The sequence below is a fragment of the Bos indicus x Bos taurus genome, chromosome 24 (assembly GCF_003369695.1).
Source record: "Bos indicus x Bos taurus breed Angus x Brahman F1 hybrid chromosome 24, Bos_hybrid_MaternalHap_v2.0, whole genome shotgun sequence".
In the NCBI taxonomy this organism is placed as follows: domain Eukaryota; kingdom Metazoa; phylum Chordata; class Mammalia; order Artiodactyla; family Bovidae; genus Bos; species Bos indicus x Bos taurus.
In genome coordinates this window covers 49,658,942-49,679,600 of record NC_040099.1, presented here as the reverse complement: position 1 = coordinate 49,679,600, position 20,659 = coordinate 49,658,942, and the positions used below count along the sequence as shown (strand labels likewise).

At 49.6% G+C, this 20,659-nt stretch overlaps 1 protein-coding gene across 2 annotated transcripts in view; it reads left to right on the top strand.

Moving 5' to 3' along the window:
* Nucleotides 1–20,659, top strand: part of MYO5B (myosin VB) — a 334,782-nt gene that overhangs the window by 274,858 nt on the left and 39,265 nt on the right. For both annotated transcript variants that reach the window (XM_027526146.1, XM_027526145.1), the window contains exons 22-26: nt 1,814–2,047; nt 13,606–13,690; nt 14,913–15,061; nt 16,150–16,269; nt 18,076–18,216. In XM_027526146.1, coding sequence (XP_027381947.1) covers nt 1,814–2,047; nt 13,606–13,690; nt 14,913–15,061; nt 16,150–16,269; nt 18,076–18,216 — 729 coding nt within the window. The remainder of the gene's footprint in view (nt 1–1,813; nt 2,048–13,605; nt 13,691–14,912; nt 15,062–16,149; nt 16,270–18,075; nt 18,217–20,659) is intronic.

Below are 20,659 nucleotides of genomic sequence, written 5' to 3'. Positions count from 1 at the left end.
CACCTACTGGGTGCTGGCCCCCAGGGAGGCCCTCAGTCTCCCTGAACTCAGAGGTGAAACCTCTGAGGTGAAAAAGAGATGAAACCCTCTGAGGATGGAGTTACTGTGGCCCCTTTTTCACACTGAGGAAGCCGGGCACACGGAGGTGCAGTGATCAGGACGGAGTTGTGGCCTGAGCACAGGTCTGCCCAGCTCCAGCCTCTTAACTCCTCGACTTCCCTGAGCCTGCATGTCAGCAAAAACAAAGAAACTGGCCTCCTAGACATGTTGTCTTTGCATGTGGGTCCTGGGGTGTCATCGCTGCCTGTAGGAGGGTGTCACACCACGTCATATGCCTGTCTCTACACCCCACACCTGCTCCATCATGAGCGCCTCCTCCCTGCCCCCCAGCCTGGTCCTCATCCCCACTCTCCCTGGGATCTGACCCAGGCCATGCCACTGGGAGGAACCTGCCCAGAACAGAGCAGTGTCGAGGCGGCTAGTCCAACTCGCATCCCCGTCCTGTACCCCACTCCCCTTGTGCAGAGACCCTTCAGCCTCCCGGGAGACCCAGATCTGGGTGGGCAGAATAGACCAGCTTTGGGTTGTTTAAACAGATGCCGCCTAATTGGATTTCTCATTGGTGATGACTTAGGGCAAGGCTGACTGCCAGCCCAGATATGGGGGTGTGTCGGGTTGCAATTGGGATGTTTCCTCAGACGGTGGGAGGATCTCTTTGTGGTAGATCAGTGCTGGGATTGTGCTGCCTGGACACCAAACGTGGGTCTCAGCCTTGAGGTCCCAGGCGTCCGCTGTGTTGTACTGGGTCCAACACCTGTTCTGCTGCTGCCCCTCACTGCTCCCCATGACCTTCCTAGCTGATGTGAAAGTCATTGGTTCCTGATGCCAAGAGCTCTGTTTTACTCAGAGCTCCTGCAGAGAATAGCCGTGGAGAATGGTGATGACCGTTTGCTGCCTGCTTGACGATCAGGAGGACTCTGCATCTTCCCCTCCACGTTCCCTCTGACCGCCTTCAGCTGATACGCTCAACTGCAGCACCTCTCTGCCCACGTTTGCGCTTGCACTTGACACGGCCCTGCGTCCTCAGGGCTTGCTGTGTGTGAGCTCACCTCCAGTCTCCCTGCCTGCCCCCTCTGTACCTCCACCAGGCACCAGGGACTGCTTCCCACTTGCCTGTTTGCTTGAGTGGGTATGTGATTGGGTACCTTGTCAACAGGGACAGGTTTGGCCAGGGCATCTGTTTCTGGAGTCAGACTCTTACAGCACCAGCGGACAGGTGGTGGGAGGGCTCCCCCGGCCCCGTGGAGGGCCTCCTTGGAAGAGGGGATGCTAAAGAGGTCCTTTGTCTCAGAGTCAGCGATTAGGTTGCAGCTCTTTGTGCCAATGAGTCCAAGGGCAGGAGGGCTCAGCATTGACAGAGCAGGGAAGCCTGAAACGCAAAGGCTGCAGATCCAAGAAGCCAAGTGCCTTGTTCCTGAAACTTCAAAACCAGGTATAAGATCTTCCCAATGGATATAGAAGGCTAGCCACTCTCAGCCAGCTTCCAGCACTGTCCCCGTTCCTAAGCACTCCTCGAATGTCAGTCCTGCTGCCTTGTCTTTTCCCGTATTTCTCCTGGGTTCACAATACAGTTTTGTTAGGGAGATGCCAAGAAAGCACTCAAGCATTCAGTGGTTGTGAGATTCAATTCCACCTTGGAAGTTCCTTTTTTAATTGCCTTCTTGTTTTTTTTTTTTTTTTTTTTTTTTGCTGCCCCACTAACCTTGCCGTCCACCTCTTTCTCCCCTCTTCCCGTCTGCTGATGCTCTCACAGAACAAAGAGCTCAAGACGCTGTCGGAGCAGCTGTCAGCAATCACCTCCACACACACCATGGAAGTGGAGAAGCTGAAGAAGGAGGTGGCCTGCTACCAGCAGAGCCAGGGTGAGGACAGAGGCCCGCAGTTGCAGGAGGAGGTGGAGAGCCTGCGGACCGAGCTGCAGAGGGCCCACTCAGAGCGCAAGGTCCTGGAGGACACCCACACCCGGGAGAAGGATGAGCTGAGGAAGGTCTGTTGGGGCCGGAGTGGTAGCTGGGTGGTGGGTGAGCTAATGCAGCACCCCTCCGAGGCAGTTTTGCTTCTTCCAGCTCTACAGCTGCCATGGACTTTCCTGGGGCTTGTGCCCAAGACTGACCATCCCTCTGCGTTTAGATGTAAAGTGCCCCTGCGTTGGGGGAACCCACACAAGCACGTGTCCATTCACCTGTCGAGTGTTGATTGAGTCTCTGCCCTTAGTGGGACACGATGGAATCCCCTGAAAGGTTACACACATGTGCCTTTGGGCATGTCCCTTATAGCCTAGAGTTAGCCACTGAAGCAGCTCTGTGGCCTCAGTCCTTGTTGGCAAGAGAATCGGTTTAGAGGTAGTGGCCTTTATTGCCTGCAGGGTTTAGGGGCAATCTCATGGCATCCCCTGGGCTTCCCCAGTGGCTCAGTGGTAAAGAATCCACCTGCCAGTGCTGGAGACCTAAGTTTGATCCCTGGATCGGGAAGATCCTCTGGAGGAGGGCATGGCTACTCACTCCAGTATTCTTGTCTGGGAAATCCCATGGGACAGAGGAGCCTGGTGGGTTACAGTCCATGGGGTCACAGAAGAGTCAGACACGACTTAGCGACTAAACAACAAAACACCTAGGCATCCCTCCCCATTACCATAGTGCTTTGGGGAATTTGCCTAAAGTTTAAGTATTGATCGGTTCAGCCTGGCTCATCTACTCTGGCTGGCGTGCTCTGTAGGTTTACTCTCCATTCCATAAAATGTAACTTCTGGGATTGGGCCCTTGCCCCCATCTCGAATGTCAGGATGCAAAGAGTCCCTTCTCCATTCCTGAGATAGCTGTCCAAACCAGGGAAGTCCCACGTGCCCCTCCAGAGCCTTCCACAGCCTCAGTGTCCCATGCCATCTCTACGGCAGGGCCCATGTGCTTAGTTCCTGTCCGTCACTGGAGAGTCACAACGGGTTGAGAATCTGTGTGGGAAGGACTCAGTGTTTCTAATGTTGAAATAATAATTCTAAGTATTTAAAAATTGGGGCAAGCAGAATGCTTTCACAGGAATGGTCCTGAAATAGACACTGGAGTTTTGGATTCTCACCCCTGCATGGCCATTACTAAATGCTCACAGGAAATTTCTCTGACCTTAGTTCACTCATCTGTTTAAAAAAAAAGAAGAAAAGTTGGTTTCAGTTCAGTTCAGTCGCTCAGTCGTGTCCGACTCTTTGCGACCCCATGAATCGCAGCATGCCAGGCCTCCCTGTCCTTCACTATCTCCGGGGCTTGACTAAACTCACGTTGATGATGCAGTCTGACCATCTCATCCTCTGTCACCTCTTCTCCTTGCGCTCTCAATCCTTCCCAGCATCAGGGTCTTTTCCAATGAGTTGATTCTTTGCATCAGGTGGCCAAAGTATTGGAGCTTCAGCATCAGGCATTTCAATGAACATTCAGGGTTGATTTCCTTTAGGATTAACTGGTTTGATCTCCTTGCTGTCCAAGGGACTCTCAAGAGTCTTCTCTAGCACCACACTTTGAAAGCATCAATTCTTTAGCACTCAGTCTTCTTTGTGGTCCAACTCTCACATCCACACATGACTACTGGAAAAACCATAGCTTTGACTAGATGAACCTTTGTTGGCAAAGTAATGTTTCTGCTTTTTAATACACTGTCTAGGTTTGTCATAGCTTTTCTTCAAAGGAGCAAGTGTCTTTTAATTTCATGGCTTCAGTCACCATCTGCACTGATTTTGGAGCTCAAGAAAATAAAGTCTCTCACTATTTCCATTGTTTCCCCATCTATTTGCCCTGAAATGATAGGACCAGATGCCATGATCTTAGTTTTTCTGAATGTCGAGTTTTAAGCCAACTTTTTCACTCTTTTCCTTCACCTTAATCAAGAGACTCTTTAGGTCTTCTTCACTGTCTGCCATGAGGATGGTGTCATCTGCATATCTGAGGTTATTGACATGTCTCCTGGCAATCTTGATTCCAGCTTGAGTTTCATCTAGCCCAGCATTTTGCATGATGTACTCTGCATATAAGTTAAATAAGCAGCATGACAATATGCAGCCTTGATGTACTCCTTTCCCAGTTTAGAACCAGTTCATTGTTTCATGTCCAGGTCTAACTGTTGCTTCTTGACCTGCATAGTTTTCTCAAGAGGCAGGTAACATGGTCTGGTATTCCCATCTCTTTAAGAATTTTCCAAAGTTTTTTTGTGATCCACATAGTCAAAGGCTTTCGTGTAGTTAATGAAGCAGAAGTAGGTGCTTTTCTGGAATTCTCTTGCTTTTTCTATGGTCCAACAGATTCTGGCAGTTTGATCTCTGGTTCCTCTAAATCCACCTTGAACATCTGAAAGTTCTCAGTTCACATACTGTTGAAACCTACTGTGAAGGATTTTGAGCACGAGCTTGCCAGCGTGTGAAATGAGTGCACTTGTGCAGTAGTGTAAATATTCCTTGGCATTCCTCTTCTTTGGGATTGTAATGAAACTGACCTTTCCAGTCCTGTGGCCACTGCTGAGTTTTCCAAATTTGCTGGCATATTGAGTGCAGCACTTTCACAGCATCATCTTTTAGGATTTGAAATAGCTCAGCTGGAATTCCATCACCTCCACTAGCTTTGTTCGTAGTGATGCTTTCTAAGGCCCACTTGACTTCACATTCCAGGATGTCTGGCTCTAGGTGATTGATCACACCATTGTGATTATCCAGGTCATTAAGATCTTTTTTGTGTAGTTCTTCTGTGTATTCTTGCCACCTCTTCTCAATATCTTCTGCTTCTGTTAGGTCCATAACATTTCTGCCCTTTAATGTGCCCATCTTTGTATGAAATGTTCCCTTGGTATCTCTAATTTTCTTGAAGAGATCTCTGGTCTTTCCCATTCTGTTGTTTTCCTCTATTTCTTTGCATTGTTCACTTAGGAAGGTTTCCTATCTCTCCTTGCTATTCTTTGGAACTCTGCATTCAGATGAATGTATCTTTCCTTTTTCTCTTTGCCTTTAGCTTCTCTTCTTTTCTCAGCTATTTGTAAGGCCTCCTCAGACACTATTTTGCCTTTTTTGCATTTCTTTTTCTTGGGGGATGGTCTTGATCACCGCCTCCTGTATGTTACGAACCTCCATCCATAGTTCTTCAGGCACTCTATCAGATCTAATTCTTTGAATCTATTCGTCACCTCCACTATATAATCATGATGGATTTGATTTAGGTCATACCTAAATGGCCTAATAGTTTTCCCTACTTCCTTCAGTTTAAGTCTTAATTTTGCAATAAGGAGTTCATGATCTAAGCCACAGTCAGCTCCTGGTCTGGCTTTTGCTGACTGTATAGAGCTTCTCCATCTTTGGGTGCAAAGAATATAATCAATCTGATTTCAATATTGACCATCTGGTGATGTCCATGTGTAGAGTCATCTCTTATGTTGTTGAAAGAGGGTTTTTGCTGTGACCAGTGCGTTCTCTTGGCAAAACTCTGTTGGCCTTTTCTGTGCTTTATTTTGTACTCCAAGGCCAAATTTGCCTGTTACTCTAGGTATTTCTTGGCTTCCTACTTTTGCATTACCGTCCCTGTGATGAAGAGAACATCTTCTTTGTGTTAGTTCTGCAAGGTCTTACAGGTCTTCGTGGAGCCGTTAAGCCCCAGCTTCTTTGGCATTGCTGGCTGGGGCTGTCTGAGCACTTTAGAAAAATATTTTCAGGTCTCAGTGCACTGAGGGTTTTTCATTTTGAAAAGTCACCTTCCCATAAATGATTGTTCTTGTGTGCCCAGAGCTGTTTTGGAGGTCATTAACTTACTGAGCTCCCTGGGCAGGATGCGGGTCTCGTGCCACCACTGTTTTGTCATTGAGGGCACGTCCCGTGCTTCTATTGCCTGGTTTTGTGTTTAAGCAAGCCTGCTTTCTCGAGTAATCATTAACTTACAGGAGTTTCCCATATTTTTCTACTTAAAATCCCCTAGTGAGGTAAACTATTGAGTCACCTATTTTGTCCCTTCATTCTGTCCCTATCAGAATGAACTTCATTCTTCAGGGTAAAGCACATGCTTAAGGAAAGTCCTATTAAAATGTAGCTATTAACACAAGCCTGTAACCTATAAAGCATGAAATTCCAAACTGTGGTTTATGGATCCTTGAGAACAGATAGTCAGTAACCCTTGTATGTGAATAAAAGACAAGAAGGTAAAATCCAAAGCCAGAGAAAAGAGACCAAGTTTGAGGCTTGAGACTGGTGATCCTAGGAGAAAAAGAAAAGCGGGTTCTCTGCATGTGGGTGCCAGTCACACGAGATGGTGTTAACCCAGCAGATCACAAAACCAGGGTCTCCTGTCTTCGCCTCCATGGAGAGCACTTGACTCATTGACTCCCCAGGCTCCTTCCCTGCTTCTCCTGGGACAATGGGATTAGGGACTCAGCACTTTTAAAATATCCACATCTCCATCCAAAGGAGCCTAAGGGTTGATAATATCCCAGTCTTCCTCCATAAAGCCAAATAAGGAAATGGGCTCCCTCCTACTCGCATTTGAAAAAAATGTTTTTATTGAAGTCTTGACCTGAGTCTTAAATACAATAAGATCTTGGTCCTGGCAAGGAAAAAGAAATCCAAGGACATTGAAAAGGAATAGCAGGCACAGAGGCAGAACAAGAAAAGCACCTTCCCGACTCCAAACACAAGCATATCCTAAACTGGGCACATAAAGTGTGAAGTCCGCCTTTCTCCAGGAGGAGAACATGCTTGCAGGCGTGCTGAGTCGCTGCAGTCCTGTCTAGCTCTGTGCAACCGTATGCATTATAACCCACCAGGCTCCTCTGTCCATGAGATTCTCCAGACAAAAATACTGCAGTGGGTTGCCATGCCCTCCTCCAGGGGATCTTTCTGACCCAGGGATTGAACTAGCGTCTCTTATGTCTCCTGCGTGGGCTGGCTGATTCTTTACCACTGGTGCCACCTGGGAAGCCCCAGGAGGAGAACAAGTGGAAGCACGTTTGCCTCTTTCTCTAACGTCTTCCAGACATTTATTCTGGCGGCTGTGGGCATGGGCAGGTGCAGGCTGGCTCTGTCCCCCTCTGGTTCTTCTCTGCTGAGTCAGGGTTTAATATTTATTGAAGGCCCCTTGTCCAATCTTAACAAACACTACATAATCAGACAATTGGTTTCTTCTCCGGCTTATCCACCAGCCTGCTCCTCGCTGAACAAGATTGATGACACGGATAAATCAGGGAGGGAGCTGGCTGCTGGCAGAAGTTTAATTAATGGATTTGATGTTTCTGTCAGCAAGTGCTATATTGGAACTGGCATCCTGGAAAACTTGAGGCTCTACACCCCTGACAGGATTCTCATCATCAGCCCACATAGCCAGGCTGCCTTGGGCTGTGGGAGGCCAGGTCCCCCTGGGGGCAGGAATTCAGTGCAGAGCCTGGGCATTCCTGCCGCCCCATCCAGCCATAGGTGTTAGTTGACAGCTGTTCTATTAAAAGGACCTGTTGTCCTGGCCTCTCCCCAGAGTGGTCTGCATCTCAGCGTGCAGCTTCTTTCCTTTTAGCCTGTGGGACGTGTGTGTTGTTTGTTCTTAAAGCTGTCAGTGATCCCTATGCTGACTGACATGTGCAGCTGTGCTGTTTCGTGTCCTTGATGAAGGAAACATGACTCCCAGGCCTGCCGTTGACACAGAGGCCACGGCTCATTGTCCAGAATCTGCTCCGCAGTGAGGCCAGCACGACCTGGCTTGGTGCAGGGTTGTGGGTGACGAGCAGCCCACAGCCAGATCCCTGGCTCTGAGCAAGGGGCCCTGATATTTGTGATCCCCCAGGCCTTGAGTATTCAGGCTGGTGCAGTGGGGTTCTGGGTTGTATCGTGTCATCAGTCACCACACCACCAGCTGGTATTGACCTTGGGTAGTTCCCATGTAAAGGCTTTGGGGTTTTCCAAATACAAGTAAATAGATCTGCCTTTGCAGGAGGTAGGGTTCTCACAGTGGAGTGTTTCGAGTCTTCCCGAAAAAGGTGCAGGACTTCTTTGGCCCATTAAGACTCAGAACTGTGCTATCGGTATGCTTCCAGAGAGGCTGATGGTTTCTAAGAGGATGCCACGCTGCTTCATGGAAGGATATCATCTCACTGCAGCCTTTCTCAGCGCTCACAGCCCTTCATTCATCCTCTTGTTATTTAGTGAGTGTATCTGTTAGGCCCTGTTCTGTACCCTGGGGCAAAAGTAAGCGATTTTAAAAGTCCTTCTCATTTTTATGGTGCTTAAATATTTGGGGGTTATTGGAGAATGCACAGACAGGAATCAGACACAAATTATCCCGTGTGGGCTGAAAAGAGAAATAAAGCAGAGGACAGGGATCCAGAGGGAGCCAGGTGGGCAAGGGAGGTTGTTTCATTCATGATGGCCAGAGACACCCTCTGAAAAGACACCCGAGTGAGGCGAGGAGTGAGCCGTGAGGACTTCTGGGGAGCAGGTGATATGGTATGTCCACCGGCCCCGAGATGGGAGCAAGTTAGGTGGGATCAAGGACCCATCCGGAGGCCATCGGGCTGAGATGGAGAAAGCAAGGAGAAAGGTGGTGAGGTCAGAAGAGGAAGGATCTTCTGACCTTGAAGGCAGCACTGGCTGTGAACCCTCCAGAGAGGTGAGCGAGTCTGTCTGAGGCCGTCCGTCCCTGCCGCCCCAAACTCCTTCCTGAAGCTCTGCTGTCGGAACCAGGCCTCTGGGGCCTGCTCCAGGCTGTGGCCATCACTGTCCTTCAGATGTCAGCCCCTGACCTGTTGGGATGCACGTGGCCTAGGCCCAAAGAACTGGGACCCGGTTGGCTCAGCATCACAGCCTGCGGTACCCCCGTCTGGCTGTGTGACCTTCAGCCAGCTCGCTAACTTTTCTGTGCCTTGGTTTCCTTAAAAGCCGATGACGATGGCACCCACCTCACGGGTATTAAGGAAGCTGATAATGACGCCTGTGACCTAGTGCGAGCCCAGTGACTGTTAGCTCCTGTTCCCTCCGCCAGCCTGAGACTGGGTGGGGGGCAGCGGCTCCGCCTTAGTATCCCTGGACCCCACCCTCGCTCCTGGTCCCACGTCTTGGCACAGTGGGTGCTGAGTGGCAGAGGCACACCTGTGATGCTGGGCCAGGGGTCCGCGCTCTGCCGAGCCCCTCTCTGGGGCTCTTGTAAGGATGGGACAGTCACTCCCCCTCCCTGTGGCAGTGCGAGAGCCCTCCCTTGGCCTCCTTTCTCTGTGTAGGAGCCCAGCGCAAGCGCGAGTCCCAGGTGAGCTCACGCTGTGCTTCTGCACGGCCCCTTGTGCACTTTCTGCCTCCTCCTCCTCTCTGCTCAGGTCCATTTACCTTCTTCTCGGTGAGTAGGCCAGCAGCCCCTCCAGAACTTTGCAGAATTAGAAGTGTTATCCCTGCTGTGGGCCACCTTCATGCTGTGGACCTTCGTGTGAGATGGTAGGTACACAGCCAGGAGGACAGAGGACACAGATTCCGGGGGCAGAAGAGCATCCTCCAATCCACTTGTCCCATGGTTTTCTACCAGAAAACTTGCATTTGGCTCTTTTTGCAGTGCAGATGTACTGGAGTGGGTTGCCATTGCCTTCTCTGTTAGCAGCAGCAGCAACAGTGCAAATGTCCAATTTGAAAAAATGTATTGTTGTTCAGTTGCTAAGTCGTGTCTGACTCTTTGAGACCCCATGGACTGCAGCACACAGGCTTCCCTGTCCTTCACTATCTCCTGGAGTTTGCTCAAATTCATGTCCATTGAGTCGGTGATATCATCCAACCATCTCAACGTCTATCGCTCCCTTCTCCTCCTGACCTCAATCCCTCCCAGCATCAGGGTCTTTTCCAACGAGTTGGCTCTTTGCATTAGGTGGCCAAAGTATTGGAGCTTCAGCATCAGGCCTTCCAATAAATCTTTAGGGTTGATTTTCTTTAGGATTGACTGATTTGACTCCTTGCAGTCCAAGGGATTCTCAAGAGTCTTCTCCAGCACCACGGTTTGATAACATCAATTCTTTGGCACTCAGCCTTCTTTATGGTCCAGCTCTTACATCCATACATGACTACTGGAAAAGCCATAGCTTTGACTTTTGAAAAAATAAGGAAAGACAAAACAAAACCAAAAACCAGAGCTACATTTGTATCCCCAAAGATTTTAACTAGTAAAGGCAGTTACTGAGCTAAGGCATGTGTTTCATTTAATTTACCAGGGGCTAAATTAGCCTCATGGTAACAGGATTTATATCAATGTTGGTTCCCATGATCTGTCCCAAAAAACCTGTTAGAGGTAAGAACACTCCTAGTAATATTTCCTGGAAAGAGTTAAAAGACCCCCTCCACAAAAAAAAAGAAAAAAAAAAAAGAAGAAGAAGAAAGAAAAGGAACTGCTGCTTGATGCTTAATGAGGCCCCAAACCTGGTGAGCATGCTGCTTCATTATTTCTCATGCTGAGGAGAGCACACCTGCTCATTCTGTGTTGCTAAGTGTCTCTCACTGCAGCATGCATCCCTGCCAACAAAAGGAAAGCCACTTGGCTGCAGACGCTTGTCACCCTCACGTTGCCAGCAACTCTCCGTCTGCTAGTTGGCTGGGGAGACTGGGGGTGGCCAGCACGTGGGGAGATGTGATTGGGGAAGCACTCTCTGCCCTCCTGGGATGTGGAGCAGGAGGCATGGGCCCACTTCCAGAACTGCTCCTACCAGGAAGAAAAGCAAAACTCCCCAGTGCCACTTTGATGAATGGTTTAGAATAACAAAGCTGAGTTCATCAGAGGCCTACCTTCTGGAATCAGCGAGGGAGATGGAGGAAAAAAATGAGGCTTATGCACAACAGAAATTTTTAGTGGGTACATGCTTATAAGTGTGACCCTCCCCAACCAGAGTTTTGGCTGAGATTGTAGATCGCAGGTGGTTGCAATGAGGCTTCATGATCTCAGGCTGCATTCAGGCAAGTGGAGGTTTCAGGCCCAACCTCATGGTGATGGCACGTGCCCTCTGTACCAGGCAGGTGACACGTTCCATTTCAGAAGGTCCTTGCCTGCCTGTAGGATGCTCAGAGGATGGGGATGAGGGTGGTGAGGGGTCATGGAAGCGTCTCAGGTGATCACCTGCTCTTTGAGCTGCCTGCACGTTCTGAGGGCTGTTGAGGGGAAGCAGAGTCTAGCTCTGTGGGAAGTCTGATTACTTTACAGCCTGCTCTGAACACCCACCTCCTGGGGACGCTGGCTCAGGGGTTGCAGTCTTGCGCCTTCAAGGGGGGCTGGAGTCCTGCCCTCCTGACCATGGCACCAGGTGGAGCCTCACTCCAGCTGAACCCTGGGCATTATTTGTAGAGGTTCACTCCACGTGGTTTCTTTTGTTGGTGGATTTCCGTTTGACTTGTACATCAAGAAAAGGGAAAGCTATTTTGATTATTTGCCAAGCTAATTTAAAGGCACACATGAGATCATTGCGTGGTAAACTGCATCTAATAACAGCAAATTAGATGAATTTGAAGAACCTTTTTTCCAGTAGTGTATGTACCTCCTGAATTGAATTATTCAGTTAAACAAGCTCATGTATTCTAGAGGTTTTAGTCAATCATAAATACATTTTTAAAACCAAAAAACCCTTTAATGGAATCTGGGTTTTTGCATTGGGAAAGCTTGAGCTCCTTTACTGGATCCACAGGGCTCCTCATTCCTTCAACCAGTGCTGAATGCTGGCCCAGGCCAGGTTCCGATGACGTGGCAGCATGGCTTGTGGCCCCTAGGTCCTCACTGAGGCCTCTGGTCCAGGCCAAGCAGGTGACAACGAAGCCAAGCCTCTGCCAGGGGGAGTTGGGGGTGAGCGGGGCTCTACAGAGACAGGTGGGCCCTGGAAGAGCCACACAGTGAGCACAGGCCCCACCCACACCTGCAGGGCAGGAAGACTTCTGGAAGAGTGGCCGTGGAGAACTAAACCATGAGAAGAAGTTATCCAGGGGAGAGCAGGGCGAGCAAGCTTGACAGGAGGAACACAGAGATGCTCAGGCAGCCGCTGGAGGGTGTACAGAAGGTGGGCCCTGCTCAGGGCCTCTCCACCCTGAGAACAGAGGAAAAGTCTTTCCAGCCTGGTTCTCACTCCCTCCACCCACCCAACTTTGTCTTTTCTCAGCCCCCTGCCTGAACCGCATGTAAACACTACCACACAGACCGGCTAGGATTCCCAGGCCAGGCCTCCCACCCTGCTGCACCAGCTGCTCTCCTGTCTATAGACAGCCCATCCCCCGGCCGCCTGGGAGAGCCCAGATCCAGGCCTGGTCCAGACAGCCTGCTCCTCCTGCCCGTCGGTGCCATTCCTGGTGACCTTCTCCTCCTGACTCACTTGGCGGTGGTGATTCTCAACAAGGGAGTCATGCTGCCTTCTGAGTTCCTAAGGGGAAAACCACGGACCTCGCTCCTGGGCTCCAGCCTTGTGGAAAGTCTCTCCTGACCCTGTCTATGTGATGTTGAGGGTGGGGCAGCAGTTATCTTAACTCACCTCCTGGTACCTTAAGTTTTCCTTTAAAGCCTGGAGGAAGGGAAAAGGGCATTGAAACATAGCCAGTTGAAACTCCGACTTCTCCAAGGCTTCTGTCCTGTAGCCAGCATCCTTGAGGCCTCCTTTCCTGCTTTTACTGCCACGGGGGTCTAACAGAGCTTGAAGGGCGTGCAGGTGGGTCCTCCAGGATCTGAGTGGCCGTCTCTCCACCTGGATTCTGTGCTACAGTGTCCCAGGCAGCGATTCAGGAGGTCCCCATCAAGTCTCTGTGCACAGGCCAGTTATGACATGTTCTGTTACTGACCAAGGAAGGCATTTTGAGGCTCTTCCTACACAGGTTGGGAAGAATCCTCCCCCAAGGAGGTCATAAGATGTAGCAAAGATAGCCAGAACTGATTTCTTGAACCAAAGGGAGTGAGGTTGTTCATGGTGCCATTCAGCACAGTCTGCAGGGATGCTCGTCACTCAGACCAAAACCAGCCTGCCTTACACTCATTTCTAAAAATCTTTTGCCACAGCTAGCACTTTGCATCATACTTGGTAAAGTAACAGCTTCATTGAATATAGTTCATACAGCATAGTTGAAAGTCTACAGCACGTCTCTTTCCCTTCCCCAGCATCTGGGCTGTGCTGGTCCAGGGAGACTGACATGGGCAAGGAGGAATAAAGATCAGAGATAGGGCTTCATTGTTGGCATCAGGCTTTCCTGAGACTCAGATTGGAGAGCTCAGAATTTACCGAGTCATGGAACTAAACGCAAGGAGGCCAGTTATCACTGTAAGTTACTGCACACAGCATATGAGCTTTGTGTAAGCTTTTCAGGAGGTTTTGTGGGCATTGGAAAACCATAAGCAGCAGTGAACTCATCTGTCTTGTTTTAATGGGATTTTTCTTTCAGTGTACAATTTTAATCTCCAAATGAAAGCTACTCTGGCTGATTCAGTTTTCTTAAGTTAAAAAAAAAAAAAAAAAAGAACATTTCAACATAACCAGCTGAAGTTCAAACCCCACAGAAGGAGCCTTTCCTCAGCCCAGCATCACAGGCAAACATTTTTCCCCGCTGCTCTTTTTCAGCGAGTTGCAGACCTGGAACAAGAAAATGCACTCTTGAAAAATGAGAAGGAGCAGCTTAACAACCAGATCCTGTGCCAGTCTAAAGGTAGGTGCCAAGCGCTGGATTTTTCATTTTGGATTGGAATTTCTTTTCCAGACTGACTTCCCCCTGAGATTTCCACCAGGCGTGCAGTTGGTCTGGGTGCCACAGTGGGGAAAGGGTTCTAACAAAAGGAAGCTGAAAAAGAAGGGTGATTTTTAAGATCCTGCTGCCGAATTTAGTTTCAGGAGGTATCATGCAGTGAGACGCACACATAATAGACGAATAATGCATGAGATCTGAGTTGGGGAGACCGTGCGCTCCAAGAGTGACGATGCAGTGTGCTAGCATCAGCGTGACCTTGAGCGAGTCCCTCGGTGACTGCAGTCCTCAGTTTCTTCATCTGCAAAATGGGCATAAGCCTGTGACCTACTTAGGATGATGCTTGACCTGTCGTGAGCCCTTAGGAACCGTCATTATTGCTATTTTCAAGTTTAGCATCCACTGTACCTGCTGTGGTTTCTTCTCCCCAGTGGGTCACCTGTCAGTGTTTGCTGGAGAGGGGGTTGCGAGCCAGATCAGGTCCCCTCTCTCGAACATGCACGACCTGGGCTGCTGTCAGCTCCTGTACGATGCCTGATCAAAGAGGAGCAGGGCGTGCAGACCCCGGTTCTCCCGTGACTCAGTGCGGCCTCCAGCAGGTGGCTCCCCTCCCGTCCCAGCTCCTCCACTGGACTATGCGAGTGTACAGACCTGCCCAGCATGGTCCTGTTGAAAACATTTAATAGTTCTAAATTTCCCTTTAAAAATTGTCTCTTTTCCACTGATTCGAATCGCAAGTGTGGGTGGGAGAAAAGCCCATCCACGTTCCCTCCTTCCCCTAACATAACCTGCGGCCTGGTCTCCTGGAGCCTCCTTTAATCCCTCTGCACACCAGGCACCTGAGCGGCCAGGAATAGGGAGGCGCGCTGGGTCCTCCGTTGCTGTGACCGCTGTCTCAAGGGAGGGGCAGGCGCAGTAACCGAGGGAGATGTGGTGTGCGAGGCGGCTTCTCTCCCTGGCCCCTGGGGGTGAGAGGGGCCTTCTTCCCTTCTGGACTGGAGCCGGGTCCACGCTGCCCTGGGCTCTGTTGTTGGGGAGGTCGTTGAATAGACTCGCCTAGTATCTGTGTCATGAGCTTGTTGTGGGCGGCCTTTTAACCGGCGGTTAGTCACTTGTCTCCGAGTGAGCGGACGTGAGGGACAGCCACACTGACGCAGCGCTGTGGCTGCGGGCGCTTGCTTTCCAGATGAGTTTGCCCAGAACTCTGTCAAGGAAAACCTCATGATGAAGAAGGAGCTGGAGGAGGAGCGCTCCCGTTATCAGAACCTCGTGAAGGAGTATTCCCGGCTGGAGCAGAGATACGACAACCTTCGGGATGAGATGACCATCCTAAAGGCAAGGAGGGCAGTCCCGACGCCCACCCACCGGCTCTGTGCCCTTTTCCCCATGCAGCCGCCACCCCAGCATGGCTCTCTGCATGGCAGTGCCCTGGATCGGTGTCCCCGCTACCCGCCCCCCACCCCACCCCAGAGTCCTCACCCCACCCGTGGGTGGTTCTCACACAAGCAAGCGGCTGGGTGATGAGTCGTTCCCAAGGGCAGCTGCTTTTCCAGCTTTGGGGTCTTATGAAGATTTCAGGACTTGAAGGGAAATTCTGCCTGCATGAATGTATCCCCTTTCTTATTTCTGTTCTGGAAAAGCCCCTGTGTGAGAGCGGGAAGGGTGTGGGAAGTGCACACTGCGGGCAGGCCCTCGAGAGCCTGATGGTTTGTCCTAATCCTCAACGCGCATGTGAATACATAGGCGCATTTTCATATTTCAAGATTTGCCATTCTTTTTTATCCCATGTAACTGTTCCCTCTCGAAATGCACAAACAAGACTAAGTTAATTGCATAGAAACCAGGAAGAGAAGCTGAATAGGAACATATATAGAGATCTAAAATTTTCCCACCAAGATCACTTTGACTCTCAAAGGCAAATCAGATGCAAAGGGGGAAAAAGTTATTTTTAAGTGAACAGTATAAATGGTAAGCTCTATTTCTAATATGCTTACTATTTTGAAAAACCAAGATCAGTGGCATGCAGGTTGAAGCATGGGCCGCGAGGGGCTGGAGTGAAGCCTTCTCCTCAAGAGGGAGGCTGACAACAGGACTGTGTGCACTTCAGGGCGATGGGGTTAAGGGTCGTTTCAGAAAAAATCTGCCCAAGAGTTGGGAGTTTGCACTGAGGGAACGCAGTCCCGCTGTGGGGCTGTGTTCTCCTCGAGGTGTCACTCTGTTGCTTGGCTGGCTGGATGGAAGAACTGTAGGTGAAATTTCTTATTGGAACAGCTCTATTTAGTCATCACTCCAAGAATCAGTGGTACCTATTCTTGTTGACAAGTGAGGCGGAAGTCTACTCTAGGGTCTGCCGTTACTTGGAAAATGATAGCTCTTATTAACATTAGTTCATTTTGAGTTTTCACATTTCTCTCCCTGAACAGCAAACCCCAGGCCACCGGAGGAACCCATCAAACCAAAGCAGCTTAGAATCTGACTCCAATTACCCGTCCATCTCCACGTCTGAGGTGGGAGACACAGAGGACACCCTCCAGCAGGTGGAGGTGAGGAAGGCAGGCTCTCGGCTGGTCTCTGCGCCCCGGGGCAGGGCGGGGTTGGTGCCCTGCGTGGAGCCCCCAAGGCTGGCAACCACAGTGCCTACGGCTCATTTCTGACAGAAGGGCCGCTCGGACTGTGGTGGACTTCTTGACTCTCTTATCAGCTCTCTGGAGTTGTTATTTACAGCGCAAGGCAACAAGTTATTGTTCCCACTCTACATAAAGGAAGATCCCTGATTCCTCTTGCAAAACTGAGGACCTACTGCAGAGAGGTGAAATAGCTGGAGGAGCTAAGTCATTAAAACATGTAAATTAGCATCCCCACTTACTGTCATGGTGCACATAGTCATATCAACAGATATACAAGAAAATGTTCCTTCCTGACTTAGCAGCTGGATAAAACTCTGAGAACAGCAACAAATATTTCAAACTATAGATATTTGCGGAATGACTGTATCTTTGTCAGTAATGGCCTCTTAGAATCACTCGATGGTCTTTATAGTCTGTGTGTAATTTTATCAAAGGTACGTAGACACACGATTTTTCCTCTGGCATTTGAAAAGCAGAAAATGACAAGCATGTAAAACTTTATGTAGGACGTGGAGATAGATGTGGAAGAGATGAAAACAAACGTGACAAATGAAAAACAAAAAAACAAATGTACTTTGAGACGTCCCTGTGCCAGACACTGCTGCCAGGCACTAGAGAAACAGTAGGGGCTGACCCAGAGGAGGTCCCTGCCTGCATGAAGCTTGTCTGATGAAAAGCTAGACAGTAATCAGTTGATGGAAGATGCTGGCTTAAGTCCCTTCATTTTGCTTTGCAATCTCCTCCTTTTTCAGAGGCTTTGGTCAGCCTGAACGCCAGATGCACCACCCAAGTGTTTCTTTGTGTGACAAGTTTACATGCAGACATAAGCACTTCCATCAGTGGATTTATGTCCTTTAAGGAAACTGAGGCTAGGTCTTGGGACTGGCCGAGCAGTACACCCAGTGCTGGATAAGCACAAAGCATTCATTAAGTGCTGATGAACCAAGTTTTGTTGTCCCATATGTGCACACGTATACTTTCTAAAAAAAACTTTTCATTTTGTATTGGGGTATAGCCAATTAACAAACAGTGTTGTAATAGTTTCAGCTTAACAGCCAGGGGACTCAGCCATAGGTATACATGTTTCCATTCCCCCCCCCTAAAATCCACGTGGATATGCTTGTGCAGATATCCGTGTTTGTCACCCCCACATTTGACAAACTCTTGAGGACAAACCCAGGCATGAATCTTAAGGAAGAACCCTACTGGGAATTGGTGGTGTGGAGCCTGTTGGATAAGTGGGTTGCCCGGCAGGACAAGTGATGGTTTTGTTTCGAGGTGCAGTCGCGTGGTGTTTGACAGCCCATTTATAGTCATTAGCAACCACACTGATCCTGTATCAGAACGCATTGCATCCTGGGTTTTACAGTGTCCCTGGTTCGAGACCATTGTCTAGAAATGAGCTCTTTTAACTTCCAAATAAAGTGGCTGCGTCTTTATCCATCTGTTCCTGGAGTGTATGATCGGTCATCTTAAGTGTCTCACACGGGAGCAATACAGGTGACTGAGACGCAGATGTTATCCAGGCAGAGAGTGAGCCTGGAGCACCAGCTTTAATGTGAGGATGCCACGTGGGTGGCGTTGGCTTTGTCTCAGAAGTCTGGATTGGTGATGTCTAGGAGGGAGACGGAGGACAGACAGCTGACATGAGGGACATGTGTGTTGCCTAAGGCATCCTTGCTATTAAAACCTTCTCTTCCTGCTTCCTGTCTTCCCCGGAAGGAAATTGGCCTGGAGAAGGCAGCCATGGACATGACCGTCTTCCTGAAGCTGCAGAAGAGGGTGCGGGAGCTGGAGCAGGAGAGGAAGAAGCTGCAGGTGCAGCTGGAGAAGAAAGAACAGCAGGACGGCAAGAGAGTCCCGGTGCGTGAAGGGGCTGCAAGCCTGCAGGGGCACGCTCCCAGGGTGCTGGCCTCAAAATGACCCTGCTCACTCCTGCCAGGGCACATGGGCCGGGTGTGACCCCGCAGGGTCGTGCTGGGCCTGGGTGTCAGGGAAGCGCTTCATCTCGTGTTGGTGACCTATTGAGTCTTCTCTGCCAGTGCCCACATCACCGCAGTCGGACAGGAGTCCACTTCCCAAGTAACCCCAGGGCAGAGAATTTCCACTAGTGAAGCCAGTGGAGACCTGTATCATTGTCCCCCCCTTGCAAAGAGAACCAGGGTGTGATTAGAGTATAAATACAGGTGACCCTCTGCACAGTTGCAAATTCACCTGTGACTCTAGTCAGCCGTGGTTCTACATCTGAGGAGTCAACCAATCACCGATTGTGTCCTGCTGAAGAATTTATCATTGAAAAGCACGCAAAATTAAGACTCATGCAGTACAAACCCAGGATGGTTCAAGGGTCGACTATGTAGGCAAAAGTCAAATCTGAGAAAATCGATGGCCTTTTGTACCTGGAATCCAGTGTGGGCTTGAGTTTAACCCCATTGGGTCAGGGGCAGGGCCAGTTTGCAATCAGTCACCCTTCTTTCGTAGGTACCTTCGTCTCAATCTAAGTTATCATCCACATCTTGGGTCTTGAAAAGATATTTCTTGAAACCTTAGTGTCTCCAGATGTATGGCTCCATCTATGGACCTACCAGGCACCTGTGCAGTGCTCAGCATTGTGCTGGTGTCAGACTCATTGTACGTGTTGAATGTTTATTAAATGAGGGAAATTCAAGCAAAAGAGAAATTCACAGATTGACTAGACTGTAAATTTGAGGGATGTGTAATCTAGTTCAGTAGGACCAGATATAACATAGATGAAAAATGAAAATACCACTGGTGGTATTTTTAGTAAGTGCCAGGTTGAGTACAGATGGGTTGGTGCTGTAGGAATAGAGTCCACTGCCGTTAGCAGTGATGCAGAGGTAAGTGCCACTTGCTGTAAGGACCACTTCTGATGGGACTCGAGGCCATTCTGCAAGGATCACATCATTAGCTGACCTCATAGTGGGTTTGTGGAAGGCCTTGCGTCTGTTTTCAGGCCCTAATTGTCCATTGTGGGGTTTGACCTGCTCCCTGCATCCTCAGCCCCGCCCCCATCCTACCCCATCCGACCCCCTTTCTAATCAAGCATGATACAGACGCTGATCTGTGTTGCTGGTAAATTCCTAGGCTTTTTCTTGAGCAGGAATTGGGGAGGTAAATCTTGCTGATGGATTTAAATCTCTCAGGTGGATTAGATGCAGAATGGAGAGTGAAAGGATTAGGTTTATAAATGACTCATTCAATTAAGAGAGAAGCTGCCCTGACAGGCACGCACGAATCAAATAGATGAAAAACTCACAGACATCAAACCAGGCCTGACCTGGAAGTTCCTGGCCGCTTGGCTGGCCCTGCTGGCTCATTCTGCAGGCTCCCCACCCCAGGGCTGCCAGATAACTTCAGAATCTTGGCTTTCAGACTTCTGCTTGTGTTGACACCAGAGAAAGTGGGTATGGTGGTGGTGGTGATTTAATTGCTCAGTCGTGTCCAACTCTTTGCAACCCCATGGCCTGTAACCACCCAGGCTCCTCTGTCCATGAAATCTCCCAGGCAAGGACTCTTTGAAACCCCATGGACTGTAACCACCCAGGCTTCTCTGTCCATGGAATTTCCTAGGCAAGAATACTGGAGAGGGTGGCCATCCCCTTCTCCAGGGGATCTTCCTGACCCAGGGATCCAACCTGATCTCCTGCATTGCAGGCAGACTCTTTACCCTCTGAGCCACCAGGTAGGCTCAGAAAGGGTATATCTCTCCTTAAAAATAATCACTGAGCAAGAGTTAGAACCACAGGTTTGGCTCAGAGCCCTGGAATGTGCATGAGCATCTCTGCTTAAGAAGAATGGCCTTGTTTCTGCCAGAATTCAGTAAAGAAGGCAGAAGTAGGGAGGGGAGGGTATAGGATCTCTCTGCAGAAATCCTGAAACTGAACTTTCTGAGAGCATGTTCTGGGGTCTGCCCTTGGTCCCTGGAGGAATTCTGAGCCACCTGGGTCTTTATTCTGGAGCAGTATGGCCCCAGGCTCAGCTCCAGAGAGAGGCCAGGCTCTGGATGTGGAATGACAGGGAAGACAGTAGGGAGTCTATCAGCGTGGGTGCGATTGAGCCTGCCGTGGTGGGGACCCTCTAGGACAGCCAGTCGGAGTGTCTGACTTCCCATCCCCCCTGCTCCCTCTCCTCCAGCCTGGCTACCAGGGAGTTTCCAGTGGGCGATCCACTTAGAAACATAACTGCCAATCCACGTTAATACAGCACTTCAGGTTTTGCATAGATGATCTCCACTTTCCAAGAACCTAAAGCTCTCAATGTGGGGCAAACCCCTGTAGCATTAGGA